The sequence below is a fragment of the Nymphalis io genome, chromosome 9 (assembly GCF_905147045.1).
Source record: "Nymphalis io chromosome 9, ilAglIoxx1.1, whole genome shotgun sequence".
NCBI lineage: Eukaryota > Metazoa > Arthropoda > Insecta > Lepidoptera > Nymphalidae > Nymphalis > Nymphalis io.
Window position 1 is genome coordinate 13,099,213 of NC_065896.1, and position 24,039 is coordinate 13,123,251.

General features: G+C 34.9%; 2 protein-coding genes across 2 annotated transcripts; one reads left to right on the forward strand and one right to left on the reverse strand.

Moving 5' to 3' along the window:
- Positions 1-1,180: 1,180 nt before the first annotated feature.
- On the forward strand, positions 1,181-11,098 carry LOC126770521 (carboxypeptidase N subunit 2-like). Its single transcript, XM_050489944.1, has 7 exons — positions 1,181-1,821; positions 6,303-6,761; positions 7,269-7,536; positions 7,612-7,998; positions 8,224-8,405; positions 9,013-9,127; positions 9,415-11,098. The coding sequence occupies exons 1-7, from the start codon at positions 1,535-1,537 to the stop codon at positions 9,646-9,648; spliced, it is 1,932 nt and encodes a 643-aa protein (XP_050345901.1). The 5' UTR covers positions 1,181-1,534; the 3' UTR covers positions 9,649-11,098.
- Positions 11,043-23,875, reverse strand: LOC126770687 (sulfide:quinone oxidoreductase, mitochondrial). Its single transcript, XM_050490198.1, has 14 exons — positions 23,608-23,875; positions 23,182-23,287; positions 18,593-18,817; positions 18,260-18,460; positions 17,625-17,819; positions 17,102-17,303; positions 16,662-16,825; positions 14,615-14,731; positions 13,794-14,018; positions 13,123-13,323; positions 12,858-13,040; positions 12,426-12,627; positions 11,894-12,066; positions 11,043-11,181 (listed from the first exon to the last, which is right to left on the reverse strand). Exons 1-14 carry the CDS (start codon positions 23,700-23,702, stop codon positions 11,050-11,052), a joined length of 2,421 nt encoding a protein of 806 aa, XP_050346155.1. The 5' UTR covers positions 23,703-23,875; the 3' UTR covers positions 11,043-11,049.
- Between the last annotated feature and the right edge of the window lie 164 nt (positions 23,876-24,039).

The following is a 24,039-nucleotide window of genomic DNA, read 5'->3' on the forward strand; positions in this document are numbered from 1 at the left end:
ATAATCATTTCATTAATATCGACTTTCTTTTAATTAAATTTTTTTTTTATAGAATAGGAAGGCGGACGAGCATATGGGCCACCTGATGCTAAGTGGTCACCAAACGCCCTTAGACATTGGCATTGTAAGAAATGTTAACCATCGCTTACATCACCAATGCGCCACCAACCTTGGGAACTAAGATGTTATGTCCCTTGTGCCTGTAATTACACTGGCTCACTCACCCTTCAAACCGGAACACAACAATATCAAGTATTGCTGTTTTGCGGTAGAATATCTGATGAGTGGGTGGTACCTACCCAGACGAGCTTGCACAAAGCTCTACCACCAGTATTAGTAGTAGTAGTATATATAGCTTTGACAAATTCGTTTACGTAATTACTGTATTTCATAATTGTATCGCCATGCAGATTTTTAACCGCTACTGTAACAAATTAGTTAAAGGCGCAAGCTACAGATAGTAATTATTATCAATGCATAAATAGCTCATTATTACGCTTCAAATGTCGCAGATCCCGAGGTCCTTGATTCAAATCCCGAATCGGCCAATTAAACTGCGCCTAAACTTTTGCCGGTCATCTCAAGTTTGCCTTCCTATCGGATTAAGAGTGCACCGGTTTGCGCACACACTTGTGCAATATAGGTAATAAGTCCTGCGAAGTTGGCTAGTCTCCCTTGAGATTGGCCGCCGAGGCCGAAATCGGTCAGGAGGACATCATACTATACATTTCCTATTTAATTTAGAAGGAATATTGATAGAAATTAACGAATATATATTTTTTACTAACTGCCTCCTGAAATCAGGCGCTGATACTATCTCTGTGAAACATTTTAAATCTTACTAGTACTGCGGGTTCTTACAAATAGTCTATTAAAAAAATTAAATTGACTTTCAAAATAACGCAAAAAACGCTAAAAAATAACGCAAACTACAAAATTATCAACATTTTTCTGATAAATTGACTTTGTGCCATTGAAAGTAAAACTTCAATAATCCAAATCGATCTAATGCATGACATACAAATGGTGCGTCAAACATGTCTTCCTTTTTTGATGTCGGTTAAAGACCAATTCAGTGACATTGTGGTCAATATAGCGCTTACCTTACCTCGAGGTTGCCTACCTATTGGTAATGAACATTATATTGTTTGGCTCGTGCGACTACAATACGCCTCTTACGTTTCACCCACGCGACATTTATAGCTTCGAAGTTTCTGTTCGCGAATATTTTGTGTTTTAATATTATTATAGTGTTTACAGTTATAAACTTTGTGTTACTATGCATAACAATTTTGAATGTAGGTTTTGAATAGTTTGTTAAGAGGAAGTTGATGTTTAATGTTTATCTTATACACCAACCTAACTTTTAGTATTCTAATCCCTTTCCATCGAGTCTACGTCATTTTCAGCAATGTACACACGCATCACCAATGCCGCGATAACGCAAAGATAAAAAGAATCTTATCATTCCACCTCGATATCGAGCCGTACGTAGATGTGTTAATGTAAAGATTTAAAACATACAACATTGAACATGCGCGCCATAAACAGTTTGACATTTTATTTTTTAATTTTCAATACCGTGCTAGCTCAAGAGGAAGTGACAGAGGAAGTGCACAGATTAATAAAAGTGTGTGAATATTGTACGTGCAGTGAAATACCAGATGTTGATGGTACTCATTTGGTTTTAAATATTCAGTGTTCTGAATTGGACAGGATTGAAAATCTTGCCGATTTAGACAAAATACAGTGGCCCGATAATCCAAATGGATTGAAAATTGCGGCAGCATTCGAAGGCTTGGGACTTTCCACTCTAGGCAAGTGAGTAAACAATTTATGTACTCTATTTTATCTTTAATATATGAATTATTTTTCCAGGGTTACAGTAAAGCACGTTGAATCATCATAAAGATAATATTTTCTATGAAATGTGTTGCGATCCTTTCGCAGGAATTCTATCTTTCAACTTTAAATTGTAATTTTTTGAATGCATTTCGATAAGAGCTATTTATTTCTTCTATTTAAGAAACTTAATTATGAGGGTTGAGTTTCACTCTTACCCAATATGTGTGTTAGATGTTTCATTATTGAGTCAGCTAATAGGTATAATCCAGATCGTAGGTATAAATCGCCTCGATTCTCTTAACTGTTTTATCTCCAATCCCATAAATATTACTTTAAAAGCGATAAACCTTTGAATGATATTTATTCCTTTTTAACAAATACATATATATTCAGGTTGCCTACCTAATCATCATCAGATTATGTTTATAACGAATCTTATTATATTTTTCATACTATAGCCTAGAAAAAATACTTATTATAAACACAGACTTACAAAATTTTACTAGCTAACACAAAACTTTTAGCTGTAACTAAGACACATTTTTATATGTTTCATAATAAGAAAATATATTAATAAAATAAAAAATATATATTCATAAATCTGCGAAAAGTCAAAGTCCTAATGTTAATATGGACAGCAAAAAATGAAGTGAATATATATGAAGTATGTAGAATGCATAAATAATGTTACCTTTTATTATGTAATAAAATGAATTGTTGATGTTTTGTTATATTTTGCAAGTAAGTAAATGAAAAAAAAAATCTTAATTATACTACAATGTAATGTACGTAAATACTTATTTTGAATGAATATTTAAACTTCAAATGATTACGGTTTGCAATTTTTTTTTCTAACCATTAAGAGTTCAATAGAAATACAAAAAATATGTGCGAGTATCATAATATCGGCAGCTACTTATAAATATTTTCTTTATTAGTACAGGTTATCCTATCCTATACCTATCTGCTAGTAGTTAATGTATATCATATTTTTTATGAAATAAAACTAAATAAATGTCTTTGTCATATTTCATGACATAATAGACTATAATCCAATCCTTATAATATTTCTAGACGTGTTAAAAAACATTGATGAAATTTAAACATTGAAATTTCACCTAAAAAAGTTAAGACGTCCATGCGACTACAAAAAAACATTAATTTTGTCTATGCGCACCAACTGCTGTCTAGGACTAGTACTATTATACAGTTCTGTCATCCTTATTTTAATATCTCTATTATTATTAACGAAGAATACTGCAAAAAAGTATGAACAATGAAACGCTTAACGTTTCAATAATACCTACATGTATCACCATACTTAAAATACACTTATATGAATGATATTATCGGTTGTTATCAAATACTTTTACTTACCTACCTTTGTTTATTCATTGATATATTTATATTAATAATATATTATTCTGATTCATTCACGCAATCAAAGCGTTTTGGCCTTTATATGACATTTGTGACTACCCACGTGGAGCTGTTCTAGCGAATTTAGGTACCTATTATACTATTAATCACACCATCTCTGTAATGAGATCTCTTCATTTTGAACCAGTAATAGCTTTACGTTTATTAAATATTGTGAAATGACAGCAAAAAATGCTTGTATTTTTATTGACATTGAAAATGTTCATGTAAATAAATAACAATAAATCAGTATAGTTTATGTGTATGCATATGTCATCAAAAATTCAAATAATATGAGTAATGAGTAACCAAATGAAACGCCTATTGCGAGATAAATAAAACAAAAAAAAGTAAGCACGCCAGTCGCCAACTACATAACGGTTATCGGTTTAGTTTGGTTTTGGCCAGAATGTAAAAGTTCAGTAATTTTCTCTTGAGATTCGCAATTTAAACATCGTAATATTGCTAACTTGATTGATGGCGTTAAAACAAACATGACAGTTCAGTTAAAGGTCATTGACACTCGTGTATCTAATTAAAAACTACTACTATGGAATGGATATGAGGATAAATATCATATTGCTAGGAGACATTTAGTGTGTGATACAAATGCGTGTGGCTGTAAGGGTTACACCAAAGGCAAAGATGTATGGACTGATGATGATGATGTATTGTGCAAGGGATGACATTTCGAAGAAGCAGTGATGGCAACTTGGGGGTTTTACCCCCAAATTTGGGAGAAATCAAGATGTCCAGGGATTTTTAGGGGGTACATATATTTAGGAGGACTTTTTAGGGGGTCTATTATACGATAGAGTCGTATTTTTTTTAAGACAACAATTTATATTAAGCCTCGAACGCAACCAACAAACTATATCAAATATAAACTCCAAGCGTGGCTATAACTGAGATATCAAAAAACTATAATATATTGAGATTGAAATAATAGCTCAACGGTCAGCGTGCTTGTACAATACGTAGGAGGCTCAGGGTTCGCTTCCTGGTCACTGAATTAAAAATAAAAATCGTTTAAATTCATTGTTATAATCATTAGGTCATTAATTAATGAATGTAAATATGTAAAATGCACCTGCATAAATGACATTCATACATAAACAGCTATTTTATACTACTTAAATTTATTTTTAATTTGTATTTGAAATTACCTCTCAAACCGAATGTACGACAAAAAAAATTAGGGGCTCTTAATCGATATTTAGGGGAATTTGAAGTTGGTCCTAGGGGGAATATTCTGTAGGAGTTGGCGTCATTGAAAGGAACTGACGTATTAATGAATAGTGAATACGTAGCTACTGAATAGTGATAAATAAATGGAACAGAAAGTTTAGGAATTAGAATTCGACAATAACAAGGAATGTGTTAAGTCATTAAAAAGTTTATTTTAAAAAGTCAATTAACATCATGTTTTCATCATGAAAAATATTGCTAAAGATTAGAGTATTGACAGTATGCCACAAGGTTCCTTGTGAGTAGGGTCTATAACGAATAACTCTTTAATACCTAATACGTTATATACAAGACAAAAGACATAGGTAGGTATAATAAAAATAATACACAAATAAACAAGTTGTATTTAAATGTCTTCATAATTAGAACTGCTAGATTTGTTAAAACAAAACGTACAATAAATAATGAAGGAACAAGAAATTCTTAAACCGCACCTAACCCATAATTACACTTACCGAATGAGTTGAAAAAAATGTCCTATTATACTCAGTATATTTCACTATCTTTGTTGTAAAATTATGAAAAAAATAAAAATTCTTATGAGATATAAGTATAATGAGATTTAATATAAAGGTTACTTATCATTTTATGTAAATTTGCTTTACTACGTTTAGCTTACGTCATCATTATCAAATAACGGACAAAACACATATCACACGATACCCAAGGACCCTGTTTGGAAAACTTTAAGGTTAAAAATAGTTGACTTTTTAATTAAATCGATTTTCCTATGTTAATTAATTGTATTGAGATTTACACCTTTTGTAATTATAAAACATTAATTGATAAATGATAAATTAAATCTTCCATATAACTGCTAGCTTTTCAAGAATGTTAATTTAACTCACGATCGGTTAAAAGTTACATTTCCTCTAGGAAATACAAAATTCGACTATCATTATTTATATCACACAGGATCACGAGTCAAGACTCAAGTGGTAAATTACTACGACATTAAAAATAGATTACATGATGTAATCTGGACTTCTCGTAGTTTAGATCCCAGTAAATTGTTATAGCTCGTATTTATTTAATGACACCACCACTGCAAGGACTCCGCATTGTCCTCAACATGGCTGTATTTTACATAATTTTAGAATGATTATTATCATACCATACATATATCATATTTGTGTACTGGTGGTAGGGCTTTGTGCAAGCTCGTCTGGGTATGTACCACCCACTCATCAGATATTCTACCTTAAAACAGCAGTACTTGCTATTGTTGTGTTCCGGTTTGAAGGGTTAGTGAGCCAGTGTAATTACAAAGGACATTACATTTTAGTTCCCAAGGTTAATGGCGTATTGGTGATGTAAGTGATGGTTAACATTTCTTACAATGCCAATGTCTATGGGCGTTGGTGACCACTTAACATCAGGTGGCCCATACGCTCGTCCACCTTCCTATTCTATATAAAAAAAAACATTCGTCTGCCTTGTTGAATGAAAAAAAAAATTATGTCATCATCATTAATCTTTATTAAGAAATTAAACCTATTTTTGATCTCCGTGTTGAGACTTACGTATTCCGATTATAATTTTTTTATATAAAACTGTTCAGGCTTTGACAATGGAATATTTGTGGTAGTGGGAGAAATATATTTTAGTTATAATAACTACACAAAATTGCGTACCTTGGAGCGTTATTATTAATGAAAGGTTTAGTTATATTAAACATTTTCAAGGCCTATGAACTGAACCGATTACTTATAGCGGGAATTCCATTAACCACGTTAGTAAAATATAAATTGTACCTGGATTGCTCTAAGCCATATTTTAATAAATTGCAGGTTACCGCCTAATTCGCAAGTAGAAACCCTGAGGTTCAGTAACAATGCCATCAAGACGTACTGGCCGGACCCGTTTAGCGATGTCCCAAACTTGAAGAAACTATCATTTACCCAAAACGAACTAGCTGAGATGACTCCTGATCTCTTCACCAATATCGAAAGTTTGGAGGATTTAGATCTTTCTTACAATAAATTAACAGATCTAAATCCATTAGATTTTAAATTTCTACGTAATGTAAAAAGACTGAATTTACAAAGCAATCTTTTGAAGAAAATTCCTGTAGATGCAATACAGCCAATGATTTTACTGGAGGACTTGGATCTCAGCAAGAACGGCATATTCGACTTGTTACTTAGACGAATTGAAAGTGAACCACTGAAAAGAATCACGAGATTAAATTTGAACGGAAACAGAATTCGATCGATCGTAAAAGAATCATTCCCAGAGAACAACAACATGTAAGTAGATGTAATATTGAACAGTCGACACATGATTTGAATAATTGCTAATTAGATATATATGTATTTGTTCATATAAATCAAGTAATAGTTTTAAGGGCTAGTTATCAAGGAATAGTGTTATGAGAACAATATAGTACAGTAACAGCCTGTGAATGTCTCACTACTGGGCTAAGGCCCCTCTTCCTTTTTGAGGAGAAGGTTTGGAGCTTATTCCACCATGGTGCTCCAATGTGGATTGGTGGAATACACATGTGGTAGAATTTCAGTGAAATTGGACACATGCAGGTTTCCTTACGATGTTTACCTTCATCGTCAAACACAAGATGAATTATAATCAGAAATTAAGCACATGAAAATTCAGTGGTGCTTGCCCGGTTTGAACCCACGATCATCGGCTAAGATTCACGCGTTCTTACCACTAGGCCATTTCGGCTTAGTATAGTGTTATGAGAAAATTATGCAATGTCTTTTAATACAATAAACAACACAGTGGCCTTCTTTCAGAGAGCTCCTGGATTTATCTAACAACATAATTGAGGTAGTCGAAGAGGATTCTTTATTGTCGTGCACTAATTTAAGAGAATTGAATCTTGCACAGAACAACATAACGTTCACTTTCGCTTTACCGCCGACGCTTCAAATCGCTATATTGAAGATAAACACTTTATATCACTGGCCAAAGTTTCCAAGCAATATCACGTATATTGATTTATCATACAATCGATTGTCCGCTCTATACGATGAGAACAATGTTAACTTCAATAATTTAGAGGTAAAAATAATGAATACTCAATAATTGTAAATACTGTGTACTTATAAATTTAGTCTAATTGGTTTTTTTTTATAGGTTCTTAGTATTGGCGGAAACCAAATTAAAGATTTTCATTTGGAAAATAAATTGGCCAAACTTTTTAGTCTTGATATATCATACAACCTCATTTCCGATGTACCAAAATGTTTGAACAGCCAAATATTTCCCAATTTAGAGGAGTTACGGTTAGATGGCAACCCAATAGAAAATATTTATTTTAAAAATATTTTGGCACTAAAAAGTTTGTATATGAATGATCTAAATAAACTATTTGTGGTTGAAGACAAGGCTTTCAGCAATGTGATCGGGCGTAGTAATGAAGAGTTATCGGATTATAAGAATTGTTTTACTCTATTTTTATCAAACTGTGCCTCGTTGCACAGTATACAAGAAGGTGCTTTTGATGGAACATCTTTATGCATGGTAAATATCTTTTACTTTTAAACATATCATAATGAATTAAACGTAAAGTACAAAAAATACAATAAACTTTATACTAATCTTTTAATTTTTAATGAATATGTAAAATTACCATTTAAAAGTACTTGTGAGAGCCTACTAGATTATAATATATTTTGATTTCGCTTAACTAGATTCCGTAACTGTTATCTGTGAAAGATCACGAGCTATAATATACACTGTTTTCAGTTAGACATAAGCAAGAACAATTTAACAAGTCTGTCCAAAACATTACTCGACTGGCCATCGTTGTCAGAGGGCGCCAATTTGCAGTTCAACCCATGGCATTGTTCTTGCGAGCTGCAGTGGCTGCTAGACGACTTACTACCTCAAATGTACCGGGCTAACTCGAGACTTCTAGCCGAACTGAGGTATACAATTATTATTAAGTAATTGTAAGTTATTTTTTATTACTAGAGTGGCATCTTAAGTATTATTAAGCTAGTGATTGATTTCTGAAAAATAGTGAATGCTACTGAATAAGAGAGACAAATATCTCGGGGCGTAGTGCCGATCTCTCTGGGTGGATGCCATTCTGCCACAGAATAACAGTATTCTATATTTCTCTAGAACACAGCTCGTTCGAAAGGTGAGTGCTCCAGGGTAATTACAGACACAAGGGATACAACATACTAATAACTAGTATATGGAAATTAATAATTTATAAGGACTACTACGACGAGCCGGTTGGCGTGGTTGGTAGATACTTGCCTTTCACGTCGAAGGTTGTGGGTTAGATGCCTACCCAGGACAGACATTTGTGTGCATGAACATGTCTGTTTGTCCTGAGTCTGGGTGTAATTATCTATATAAGTGTGTATTTACAAAAGAAAAGTAGTATATGTAGTATATCAGTTGTCTGGTTTCCATAACACAAGCTTTGTACAAGCTTAATTTGGGATCAGATGGCCGTGTGTGAAAAATGTCCCAGGATATTATTATTATTACTACTATTGATGTGAGACAATTATGATCCAGATGTGGGTCCCCGCGTGCTTACGAGGGGCTGCGCCTCGTGCACTGGTACAACTGGACCGAGCAGGCCATGTGCAACGACCTCTACATGCGGGCCGGCCCGCACGGCACCTACGTGGTGAGTTACAATACAGCAATTCTGTAATTTCTGTTCTAATCTAAATAGCTAGAACTCGATCCCGTGTTTTAAAATGAAATTTTATTAAATTTTATTTCAGAGCTTGCAATTTACACCGCATTTTTTGCATAGATTTCTATGCAAATTGTCTTTTTTGTTAGAGAGCGTATTTGAACCTGCTATCTTTAGCAGTTTCACTCGTTTACCGAAGAGGTTTATAGAAATTCGAGAATTTCGAAATGACATCTCTCTGGTTATTGATATTTTTAAAATATTGTATTTTCCAGGTTGAGTCGTCATCAGACCCAGGATCGCAGGTGACATCTCTGACATTGATCCTCGCCGGTTGTATCCTTGTTGCATTGCTTATCGCAATCGCCTTATTCATTTACCTGGTGAAGAGTCGAAGGAGACATAGAATCAGGCAGGCTGCTTTGAACAGAAAGAGACAGAGTATGTCTGACGAGAAAAACTCTAATGGTTTACAAAGAGAACAGTTCACTGCGTTGAACAAAGCTTAAACATGGTGCCATATATATACCTCGTTACCAAAATTTTAAAATAAAAATACGTTTAAGAAATATGACGGACGATGATAAAATCCTAATTGGTGATAAATCACGTGAATGATAGAGTTAAATTTAAATAATGTTCATATCATTTTTAAAAATGAATATAATTTTTCGATCTTTACCTTTTAGTTTTAGGAAGCTAATCTTAATTAAACATGTACCCTTTTTGTTCACATTAGGTGTTAGTTTTAACAGGCCATTGCTAGTCAAACATATATATTTATGTAAACATGTATTCTTAAATTCTTATCTGTGTAATTTATAACAATAAATTAAAAAGTTAATTAATTCATATTTCGGGAACTTCCACTATTACTAGATACATAAAATGTTTTCATAGTTAAATACACGCGTACTTTAGACAAGAGTGCTTGCGCAGATATCGTTGTTAAAATTTAAAAAAACGCGTTTTGCCATATTGCGTCTAACAATAACGTATACACAGTACAGTACAGTTTATCATTGATATTATTTACCATATAACACGAACATCTCTGACAGTCGTGCAATCTAATTTGGCAACTACAGACTGACTAATTTAACAGTCCGTAGATTGTACTTTAAGTTAAGGAATATTTTTTATAAGTAATAATATAATGTAAAAAAGTACCATAAAGTTTAATGTGATTGAAAGTTATAACCACGGGATACACATTGTGCAGTTTTCTATCTTAATATAGCTTAGCTTTGCGCGTCACAAATTAAAAATACCGACCCTATATTGCTTCCGACGTAAATAGATATTTGTAATTATTATATGTGCGTGGATTTCAAGCCGACAACCACTGAATTTTCACGTGCTTAATTTCTGATTATAAATCATTTCGTGCTATACGGTGAAGGAAAACATCGTGAGGAAACCTGCATGTGTCTAATTTCACTGAAATTCGCCACATGTGTATCCCACCAACACGCATTGGAACAGCATAGTGAAATAAGCTCCATCCATCTAAGCACCTTCTCCTCAAAAAGGGAGAGGAGGCCTTAACCCAGCAGTGGGACATTCACAGGTTGTTACTGTAGTGTGGATGTTGACCATAATGTTCCTGACCCGATCTTCGCCATTCATGACCCACAATATTGTAAGGTTGTGATGCACGTAATGTTTACATGTATACCGTATAGATATATATTTTTATAAAGAAGTTCCACAGACAAAATATATTTACAAGAAATTATAGTCTAAAAAGCAGTAACATAGTTTTATTTTAAAAAGTTTGTATATTTTATGCCATTGAAACCACATAGTATTAAAATATACGATATTTTTTTATTAACGTAGCCATGATTAATGTAATTTGTTATGTAGTTTTTAATAAAAAAATAATAATTTTATAATTGTATCAGTTTTTATCTTCCAAAGGGATTAATAAACTTGCGCAGTGTCGTAGGACCATTCCATTTGCCTTTTATTAATTTATTCCAATAGATGTATGGCAACACTTCCTTATTCAAGTAATAAATTGAACGTCGTTCTTTACTCTGAAATAATGTAACGACTATATAAGTTCGCTATACTAAATTTAAAACAAAATACTACATCCAGGTTATTATTTAATAAGAATAAACTATGAAGATTATTTTGTAGTTACAAATCTACTAATAATTTAAATGCGAAAATAATTCTGTCTGTTACGTTTTTGATGGAATTTGGTATGAAGCAATCTTGAACCCCAAGGAAGTACATAGGACATATTACTTTTATATACCAACCTAACCTAACTTGCCCTAACACGCAGGCAAAACCTAGTTACTAATGTTGTGTATTTGAAGAAAAACAAAAATGCAAAAATTTATTAATAATTAGGTACATTATTAGTACTTATTATATTCATTGTGATGAAACGGCAATCTGACATGACCTGAGAACTCTGATACTAAAGATTTATTGACAGAAAATCCCAATATATTTTTGGAGGTGGTGTTTAAATCCTCGGTCAGCTGTCTTTTAAGCTGGTTACTAGTCGCCATGATATCCTCTGAAGCAGTTGGGAGGTTGGCATTATCCACTCCCGTGCCTCATATAACACTGACATCCGTTTATCCTGTATCTGAACTCTCATTTGTACACGGTGTCTCACTTTCTAGTCTACATCATAAGTGGAGCTTACTGCTCATAGACAATGTCATTGTAAGAAATATTCAACATCTCTTACATTGCCAATGCGTCACAAACCTTTGTTTCTGAACTAACCTGATCAAATGGAAACGTTTCACAGAGCTTTTTGTCATATATGAATTCAGCTAGAATGCCGGTCTTGTAAGAGGTGAGCATGGGACAAGCGCCATAGCCGTCGTACTTAGCAGAGGGCTCTTTGCCGTAAATGGTGTCCCATAGGTTGAGCTCTAACACGCGACTTTGTTTAGCTAAAATATTGAGATTTGTAATATATGATTATAATTAAGCAACTATAATGGCATTTATCGTATTATTAAAGTAATTTAGTTTCCTAATTATTTGAAATAATTTTAACAATAAAAGCTTCGATTTATTGTAAAAAAAAATTAGTAAAATAATAAAAAGAAAAAATAAACATACGTTTTTACTTATTACTTACCAAAAAATATTGAACATACAAAGACCCACATACCAGAATAATTGTGAGCCATTAGACAAGTACTTTCGAATCGATTGTCATTACCGGCTGTGGCTTTATCGAGAGGAACCGCCAAGAACAGTAAATCCTAACATTTTATGATACTTATTGAAATCATAAGTTTCTTACCAACAGCAGCCGCAGTCTTGCTGTTAGGAGTATTAGTGCAGTCACCCAATCCGTATATGTTAGAGTACCGCCTGTGCTGCAGTGTGTGGTGGTCGACGTCCAGGTAGCCGGTATCGTCCGCCAGCTGCCTGCACTCGCTCAGGCAGCGCGGCGGAGACATGGCCGGAGTCACGTGCAGGAAATTGTAAGGTAGCGTTATCGTCTGGACGTGGATATAATTTATATGGAATTTGACAAATAGTAGTGTATAAATCAAATCGTAACAGTAGTGTATAAAAACGGCATATTATCAAATGATAGCTAACGTAGCCGGATACGTCAGATTATCGTCACATCGCACTATAATAAGGAGAGTGTACTTGAAAAGCTTGCAAATTCTCCATTTGGTATGGCTGCCGAGGCCAGAATATAGGAAGTCCAAAAATTTAATACCTGACCATTGACATCAAGAAAGACAGCCCCCTGTGGAGTCACCTCTATCAGATCAAGTTGATAGTTCACGATTATGTTCCTATTGCGAGCGACCTTCATTAATGCAGCTGCATATTTTGGTACTCCGAATATAGAGCTTGCGGCAGTATTGTACGTAATATTTGATACTAAATTGATATTTTTCTGTAATATGATCATATTTAATTGATTACGTGGAAATAAAAGATATAAATTATGTTATTACGTGTAAAAAAAATTAAATTACCTGTTTCCAAAAATCATGTGCGAGATACATGATTTTCTGCGCTGCACCGGAGCACTTTCCCGCTTGTTTAGGAAATGTAAATATGGCATGTCCCCCTTTGAACCTCTGTATACAACACCAACATTTTTGGCAGTATTCGGGCGAGTATATTGTAGAGACTGGAGCAAGGGGGTTGCTTAGAGCATGTTTCAAACCTAGAATCTTAAAATAATGTAAAATCAGTGAAACAAGAATAATAAATTGAAAATCTTTATTCAATAAAGAACATATTTAACAAAAATATTTAGTAGGTCACGTTAATACTCACTCTAGGTACCTATAATATATTGTTAATATATAGTGTTATATTATGCAAAAAGTATATAATGTATAAATAGAATATGTAGGGATTAAAGCGTTTAATTTTGAATAAGTCTTAGAGGCTCTCCAAGATGATTTCCATGGCAGATGAAGAAAAGTTGTCATTATTGATCAATGTAATTATTGATTGGTGTATTTTGAGAAGTAGAGGTAAGCGGAATTAACACACACGCCCTTTTGTTGTAGTATGATACTGTCAAATAATATAGATACAAGGTCTAATCAAAGACTATGATGATCCCTTGGACAACTACTCCTTTTTATCTAGCTAAACATTTCTAACAATAGCTACTAAATTAAATCGACCAAACCTGATCGTAATCATTTTCCAAGCCGACTGCCAAAACCATATGATCATATCGCACTTTGGATCCACAGCCAGTATGTACTACATTGTTGCAAGGGTCAAAATGGCTTGCGTGATCTCGAAGCCATATCACATTATGGGGCAACACAGATCTCAAAGGTTTGTGACTTTCAGGGAAATTCTTAATACCAGCACCCACAAGCGAAAAAAGCGGTTGGTAGTAATGGTCCTGTGAGTTTAAAGCGGATTATATTATCCTTATTAATAGTTTTTTTTTAATCTAACTGACCTTCTTTATTCAATATATTTATTACGTTATTCAAGTTTGTGATATGTATGTAACAATGCGCCTCAACTACTTCGCGTCATGGCGGATTGCTGTTCCATTGAAGTGCATACTCATTTCCTTCGCAGAAGGCTAGTTTTTGATATTGGTCAACAGCCTTTACTTAATACTAGGGTAGAAAACATCTATTCCTCATATATTCTGTCGCCATAAACAACAGCAAATTGTGTTCCGGTTAGAAGGTTGAGTGAGCCAGTGTGTAAGTGAGCCAGGCACAAGGGACATAATATCATAGTTAATAAGGTTGGAGACGCATTGGCGATATAAGGAATGGTAAATATTGCTCCCAGTACCAAAATCTATAGTGCTGGTGACCACTTACCATCTGGCACATTTGGCAACCTTCCTAATTTTAAACTCAAATAAATAAAAAAATTATCGATTCGTAGTTCGTACATAAACATCAAAAGATAAATTTATAAATATTTATATGAGATGGCAATTTAAAATTCGTATAGCGCTACACTTGTGTACTGTACCTCATTCGGTTCCAATACGATAATGTCTTTTTTATTTAATTTCTTGGAAAATCGCCAAGCCACACTACACCCACCAGCGCCGCCACCGACGACCAACAGTTTACATCTGCAGTTACACTATACAATGAAATATTGTTTAAGAGCTGTAACGGTCCAGGGGGTAATAGAAGTAAGGGTAACCCTGATAGTTTTAGCTGTAATGCTTCTACATTAAATAAATGAATATTACAATAACATCTTAAGCTCACTTGAATACTTTACACGTGCTTAATCTGGAACAAAGGTTTGATTTAATCTGTCCGTGTATTAGAGGCCTAATTATTCCGTTCATTATTATTGTAAATTATCGATATTTTAATATTCGTTTATAATTTAACTTTTTTTAAGACATTTTGTGTTTTGTGTAATTTTTTAAGCCAACTAGATTCTTACATTGCCCATTATACTCAAGCGTGTGAAAAAAAGTAACCTATATTTTGTAATGTTTACTTTTTTAAATCACTTTAAAAGATCGGCTAAGAGTTATTTTTTCAGTTATATATAGTAATAAAACGACAATTTTAAATGTTACGGTTTTTTAAAGTTTCTGTATCATATACATTAATTTATTTGACCGCATTTACAGCTTTATATTTTATTAATTCCAACAAAAGTATTTATTTTTGTTCTTGGCAACCCGTAAGCCTTGTTTGTTTGAATTTAATAATGTAACATTTAGGTAAAACGCTCCTGAAGACGAAGGGCGACAGAAGTGATGTGGCATATATACGGAATTCAACACGCTGTACTTTTATACAGTATACACAAAAAAAAAACAAATAATATTGTTTCAAAAATTTATTATATCATCATATTGCACAATTCATAAAAAAATATTTTATTATCTCTTTATACACCTACAACCTAATATGTAATGTCAATATGCTTAATCTACAACGGCGTTAGACGTCCTTGTTTTTTCAACAATTTAATTGTTTCATTTCAAATGTCGAATAATTTAAAGCCAAACATCTAAACGAAAACCAATATTTTATTAATTTATGTGAAGAATTTTATTCTAATATAAAATTTTGATACATATTTCATAAAGTTTTTGGAGTATTTTGGCATATATGTACTTTAAAAAAAAAGTAAATAATGCAAATCTTTTTACAATATATCAACAATATATACTCAATATAGTATCAATGTAACTCTCAAGTTCATATTCATCTATTTTCAAACTAATATGCACTCGCCCTTCTAGTAATCACGTTTACTTATAATTAAAAAACGATTCGTTTTGCTCACGGATAGTGAGGTTGACTAATAGACGTTTTACTATTTTTTATAAATTTGTCGTTTGCTCCTACCATCTGTGATTCGTAGCCTCCTCATACATGATTAGTAAGCCGATGGAAAATTCTAAACTACGTTACATAGACCATCCGTAAGTGAAACGAATCGTTTCTCAAATACAGTAACCGGACTTTACAATTTCAATACTTGTCAATTCGAATTAGTATAATTAAATAAAGTGTGACGTGTTTCTTCTATAAATTTGTAATGCGTATTTTGTTTTTATTTTAGTTATAGAATATATTAATATAAATTATACTGTTTATTAAATTAATAAATTTAAAACAATTATTATTTTTAATTATAGAAAAACAAGTATTTGTTATGTAAGGTATGTGTGTATACAATCTAATATAAATCTTATTACAAGTACATAGAGTCGAAGTCAGTCGCTCGTGAGGTTACACAGGATATAAGTAAGTATAAGGTAACGATTTTCATTTAGCAAACGGGTTGATGATCCTCCTGACAAACTCCGGTCCATCGTAGTATCCTTTCAACATGAAGTTCCAATATATGAAAGGAAACAGGTCTCTCTTCATGTAGTACGAGATCACGCTTTCGCGCGCCTGTCGACGTTACAGTTTTATTTAAATATATTATTAAATTGTAATTATAATTCACTCGAAACGTTTGAGGATGTCGACAATCGATTTGTCTACAATTTGATCGAGTCGATAGAGGGGGGAGGCGACGGTACCTGGTTGACGGGGAAGGTCTCGTGCGGCACGCCGTCGTACAGGAACTCGGCCAGCACGCACGTGCGGTACGACGTGACGAGCGGGCACGCGCCGTAGCCGTCGTACGCGCGCCGCCCGCCGCGCCCGCGCAGCGCGGCGCGCGCGTTGTGCTCCACCACCGCCGCCTGCTTCGCTGCGGCGGACGGGACGAGCGTGACCATTGGGCGAGTTGGGAGCTTATGATGCTCCGCAACCGACTCATCTACCCATTTTTTCCCCGAAAATCACGAGCACCGACCAAAAGCAGACGGGCGGCTATCGGGCGGACGACGTCCGTCAAAATTTGCCGATTGCTTTCCATGCCGTTTGCAAAACTTCGCCGACCGCAAACGAATGAGGTAAAAACGAGCGAGTGACGAAGATTTCGGGAAAAGATACCAAATAATACGGCTCCGAGCCCCAAACTCACCGACGGCGGCCGCGGTCTTGCTGTTGGGCGTGTTGGTGCAGTCCCCGATGCCGAATATGTTGGGGTAGTGGATGTGCTGCAGCGAGAACTTGTCCACGGCGAGGAACCCGGCGCTGTCGGCCAGGTGGGCCGCGCTCCGCAGCACGGCGGGCGGCGCCATGGGCGGCGTCACGTGCAGCAGCGCGTACGGCTGGCTCCACTCCTGGAGCGACGTTTGAGTGAGAGTTTTATATATACATTAACGTGGTACTCTTATTTGAAATTTAAATTTCGAAAGACTCACGCCATCTCCTCAAAGGAGCCCAGTAGTGCGACATTTGCAGGATGTTACATTTTTATTTATTTATTTATTTTTAACAAAAAAATATTTGTTCAAATCATTTTTATAATATTTTGTGTCGTTTATTAAAAGGGTAACGGGTGTCGTAAACGTTAGTTCCGCGATTGTTATTTATTTTATATATAAATACTGATTTTTATTTTCTTCCTTAACTCATTCGCACCTTGTGGTATAGCACCTCACCTTGGTCCTGTCGTCCGCGTTGAAGAACACCGCCTCCTTCTTGTCGGGGCGAACCTCTTTTAGCACGGTCTTGTAATTCACATTGATATTCTTCCGCTGGGCAATTTTCATGAGCACGTCGGCGTACTTCTTGACGCCGAATATAACGGGCAGGAACGTGTTGTACGTTATATTGGACTTTGAACGCACGTTCGTCTGGACATCGGAAAACATTTTATTCATCATATATTTATATAATCAACGAGTATTAACTTCGAGCTTTTTATCGTCTGCATCTTGTATATAATTTAAAAAAAAATGCCCTATTTTTTAACATTTGCTTTATTTATTGATTTGCTAGTTTTTATTATATCGTCTAGTTATTATTAATAGAATACTTTGACTTTTGACTTTGAAAAGTTAAAATTTGGTAGAAACACCAAATTTATCTTTCGCCTTATTTATGTATGAGATGTGTTTAACATAAAGCTGATTCACGAACGAATTGGTTAACCATTACCAACTGTAACTAGATATCAGGGAAGGCGAATTATTAAGTGACGTTGGGCGTGTAGTTTATTTCAATAAGTATTAGAAGAAAAATATTGTCACCCAGCATGTTTGAGTAATTAACATCGACTATATTTGATAAATACCTTTGTAAAGTATGAATCAGCCATATATGCGATCTTTTGCGGCGCACCGGGACACTTGATGGGCGTATCCGGGTAAGTGAACACCGCCTCGCCACCCTTGAAATTCCTAAAGTCTGACCACGTCTTCTCGCAATAGTCGGAGGAGTATATTGTCGATACTCCGCTATTTCTGTCTTTTAACGCTTCGATCAGACCGGGAACCTGACGACAGTAGAAACAATTACTGGAATTATTCGTCACACGAACAACGCCGATAACTTTTAATAACTTATTTCCACAATTTGCTAACTTGCTGGTTAGCGGTTATATATACAAATAAAAATAATGGCATACTTTGGCATAATCATTGACCAATCCAACCGCCACGATGAGATATTCATAGTTGATAGTGTCCCCTGTGGCGGTTGTGACCATATTCTGTTCGGGGTGGATGGTCTGGGCCGCGTCCTGCAGCCAGCGCGCGGCGGGCGGCAGCACACTGCGCGCGCTGCGCCGGGTCGCGGCCACCGACGTCACCCCGGCGCCCACCAGCGTGAACAGGGGCTGGTAGTAGTGATCCTGGAAGGGAATGGCAATTTATTCATGTTTATTGTAAAATGCACAATGCTTCATATATACTGCTTGTACTTTTTCCATTACCTACTAAAGTGGCTAACCTACAGCCCTTACCTGTAGTGCTTCGGATACCACGTAAAATCATTGGTCATGCCGCTTGCTTTTTCGAGTTGTGATTCGAATTCGTCGGATTATCCTCCCATTGGATTAAGATATTTTTTTATAGTATAAGTAGGCGGACGAGCATATGGGTCACCTAATAGTAAGTGCTCACCAACGGCCATAGACATTGGCATTGTAAGAAATGTCAACCATCGCTTACATAGCCAAAGCGTCACCAACCTTGGGAACTATGATGTTATGTCCCTTGTGCCCGTAATTACACTGGCTCACTCATCCTTCAAACAGGAAAACAACAATATCGAGTACCGCTGTTTTGCGGTAGAATATCTGATTAGTGGATGATACCTACCCAGACGAGCTTGCACGAAGTGCTACCACCATGTAGACGATGAACGAATAATAGTATGCTGATTTCGCACACACTTGTGCACTATAATGTTATTGGCAGCCGTGGCTAAATACAATCGGAACCTCATCACCAACATCGTGAGTTCATTACTCCATACAAACATACATAATACAAACTAATTGAAGTAAAATAATAATAATATCCTGGGACATTTTCACACAGGTCATCTGATCCCAAATTAAGCTTGTAAAAAGCTTGTGCTATGGAAACCAGACAACTGATATACTACATATACTACTTTTCTTTTGTAAATACATACTTATATAGATAATTACACCTAGACTCAGGACAAACAGACATGTTCATGCACACAAATGTCTGACCTGGGTGGGAATCGAACCCACAACCTTCGGCGTGAAAGTATTTACCAACCACGCCAACCGGCTTATCAATTTATTTAATAACATTTCTCATCATTCAACAACAGCTCACTTGTCTTTGTTCTCATACAAAGTTTTTGTTTCGACTAACGATAAGTACGACACACGTTTGAACAGGCAGTTAAATTCAAATACATTCGAAGAAAATTTAATTTGAAACAAGTTGTCTTTTCTGACATTAGAGTATATTAACAAAGTGTTACGATATATATGATTTTTTATATAATATAGATAGGGCATATCGGCGACCTGATGGTAAATGGGGTGGCATGGGGTTGCACATAGACATTGGTGCTGTACAAAATATAACCGTTCCTCATATCTCCAACGTGCCACCAACCTTGGGAACTCATTATGCCCCTTGTGCCTGTAGTTACACTGGCTTACTTACCTGGGACCGTTACATTTCGAACAGGAACAAGACAATACTACTACGTATTCCTGTTTAGAATACCTAATAAGTGGATGGTATTTCCTTTAAATATGGAAAATAATCAGTAGTTAGTATGAAGTAATTCCTAAATCTGCTATGTAATATAAAGATTACGAATTAATTGAAAATATAAACGTCCAACAAAAATACCTCACAGATAAGAGATAACGTTAATGTGAATTAAGTTGACCTTCGTTACTAGTTGGTCGCGTCACGTAATCACCGCTATTTGTTCGTCGTTATCCATTGTTTTTTTAGCTCTATTCTAACCGATAGCCAACGCATAAAAATGATTATCCATAATATAGAGTGACTCAAACAAACTACTTCAGATCAAATATATATAAAAACATGTATCGAATATCACTTGAACGTTCACCCAAGAACCTGTGTATAGATACCACTCGATGCTTTGTACCTTAAGGTAATAACGATGGCTGAGCATTACAAGTACTCGTGTATGTTTTTTTGGGTATTACCAATTTAAACGTCAAATCTGATATAATGGAATATTGAAAATCAATATTCTTATGGCATAGATACACACAGATAAACGTATGAGTCGTATATTGTTGATGTAGTCATTGAAAGTGTATCTGGTTTGGTGTTCTTGCCGGCGGCTAGCTTATATAGTTGTAGATTTCGAGGTTTAAACCTCAGATCCATCAGCCATAGTTGTTTAGTATTCGATCAATTTTTTTTTTAGTAGCAGCCCAAGGTTGGTTAGACTCACACTTGAAAAAACCTTAAAAGCTGTTAGCAACGCGGTAACGGATCATCTCAATCAAATTGAAATGGCTTCAAATAACAAGGACATTTTGGTGAACGAAAAGTTGACTAAAACCAAGGACTGCAATACGTTATTTTATTTTCTTCGTGGAATAGCAATGCCGCGGGATTTACAGCTGCATCAAGGCACAACGTAAATAAAAAAAAGGAATTATAATGTCCTAATTATAATGCAAATTTTATATTTGTAACCTATAGAAATACTTCCATGTGGTCTGATGCCATCCACCTTGCCTTGAATAACATCCTGGGCATCGCATGGGCATCCTTCCACGTAGTCTGATGGCATCAGACCAAGTGGAAGGACGCCCATGCGATGGACCGACCAAATAAAAACAACTGTTGGCGGTCCTTTGCATGAATGCACGAGGCTTACCACTGACAGGGACATATGGCGCAGGCTCGTGAGGCGAATAACATCTGCGCCAAATAATTTATAATACTTCATGGCGACCACGACCGCTCTGACAAGAGTGACACGACGAAGAAGAAGATAGAAATACTCGGTCAGTAGCGACAGAAAAAACAAAGTTGTACGCAAACATATATTGTATGACTGGCCTTACTAATTTATTGCTACTCTAGCAGTTGCCGTCCCCTATTTTATTACCGAGGAAAATAAATAACACATATTAACAATAACTTCAAGTACTTATTGTTGTTAAATCAAACAGCTATTGTATTCGTCATGTACTATTTGTTTTCAACCAGGTAACTCTACTTAAGGTAATTAAATAGGTCTATATTTTATTACAAACTATGAAACTACTATTCACCCCAGAGTTTAGAGGGAAAAGAGCGGATATAAAATAAAACTCACTTAGTGAGTTAGTAGGGCTAAGTGCAAGCTCGTCTGGGTAGGTACCACCGACTTATTTGTTCCGGTTTGAAGGGTGAGCGAGCCAGTGTAACTACAGGCACAAGGGACATAACATATTCGTTCCCAAGGTTGGTGGCGCATTGGCGATGTAAGGAATGGTTAATATTTCTTACATCCCCAATGTCTATGGGGGGTGGTGACCACTTAACATCAGGCCCATTTGCCCATCCGTTTATAACATTATAGGATGTTGAACATGAAAAAAGTAGCCTACGTCCGTCTTTAGGGTTCAAGCTTCATACCAAATTTTAGCAAAATCGGTTAAGTGGTCTAGCATCGAGAGCGTACTTTCGCTATACATATATACTATAGATTTACATCTACACCAATATCGTTGGCCTGACTGACTATCAACGCGCAGATAAAACTATTAACGCTAGAAAGCTAAAAATTGGAACACAGTTCTATTTTATATAATAAGGGCCCGAAAGTAAGAAACAAAGGAATGGGAGATGCATAAATATTACCCGTACGAAGTCGGGACGGACAGCGATTATGTTGCCCTTAAATCTGCTTTTACGAAACTCACTAACATTAACAACATACCTCGGAAAGATTTTTTTACGAGTTCCTTTATACCAAATTTCAATACCTCCGAAATTTCTGTTCCAAATTATGAAGTCGTAAATGTATTAATACGTTATTTAAATATAATTAATATTTCTGTTCAAGTTTCACGTTATCTATTTTATAGTTATGTTAATGTGAGCCTGAAAACACTTAAATCCGATTTTGTTTTCGACTATATTTCATGTAATAAATTACATCTTAAAAAACATTCAAAACCATCGCGACGCAACCGCGAAGTTTCACCCGCGTTAAACGTAACACCACAATCGACTGAGTGGATCAGAGCAGTAAAGTGGACCACCGTATACCTCATTTCTGGTGTTATTTACGTATTCTATTCTTTCGAAATAAATGTTCCATCTGACACACAAAATATTCTTCAAATTGGACTAGGAGGTTGGGAGGAGGACGTTGAGGTTAGCATCTTCAAACCTCCTCCTATTGGCCTCTGACCGGATTTCGACAACAAAGGCTAACTAGGAGGTATTGTAGAACACAAGGATATGCAAGCAATATTTTTTTCTACAAATGTGAATTTTGGACAGTGTAATCACAAAATAAAGTGCATTTTTAAGAGCAGAGAGTGGTCTAGCATAGAACCTACAACCCTTTTACAAATTTGAACCTGGAGTCTTATGCTCTGTATCCTTAGAAATTAGTCACCAGATCAAGAAGGCAAATATTAGTATTTAATATTACAGTGTCAATATGCATATAAATTATCACTGTTATTAGTTTCAAAGTTAAATATAAATGTTTTAATATATACACAGTGCCACTTACCGAACTGGGTTCTAATACAATAACAGAGTCTTTTTTCAAATGTCTTGCAAACTTAGCCGCCATCGTGCAGCCTCCGGATCCACCGCCCACCACAAGTAATTTGCATCTGTAGTATGTGATAAGTCATGTGTCCATATGTAAAATTTATTTTTTTTAAAAAAAATATATATACAAATATAGAAGTAACAAGTATTGGTAATTTACTTTGCTTAAAACATACCTAATAAAAATGAAAGAACAATGATGTATTGTTTGGAAATAAAAGAATGTATAATAAATTAAAATCACTATTAATTTTTAACGTTAATAAATTATTGGAAAAATATATAAAGTATGCGTAAAATATTATATGAAAACCTTACAAATTTTTATTAAGTAATACAAATTATAAATTTTTCAAAAGATTAAATACATTTTTATACTTACGAATAATTGGCATTTTGAGCCGCTGACACGGAAAAATGTCTAAATATTCCTGCGTTAGTACTTATACAACTAACTTTATATAGAAAATTATTCATATTTACAATACACAAATTCAAACTTTATTTGAGCATGAAGATATATTTTTTTATATTTGTCACATCCAACCTTATCACTTACGCAAGGAAAAATGAATGTTTTCTTTTACTACATAATCATAATGATTTATTATTTTGAGAACTTGCGATTTGTTGATAATTGATATTCTGCCGATCAGTGACAAATTGACAATTAATGCAGTGACAGTTGACGTTTAGTAATTTGCACTTGAATCATGATGGTAAAGTAGTTGTGTGACTAAAACTTTATTTTATCGTTAATATTGTAAATACTGGTACATACAGTAGAAGTATTTTTACTTTAATTTTCAAGTCA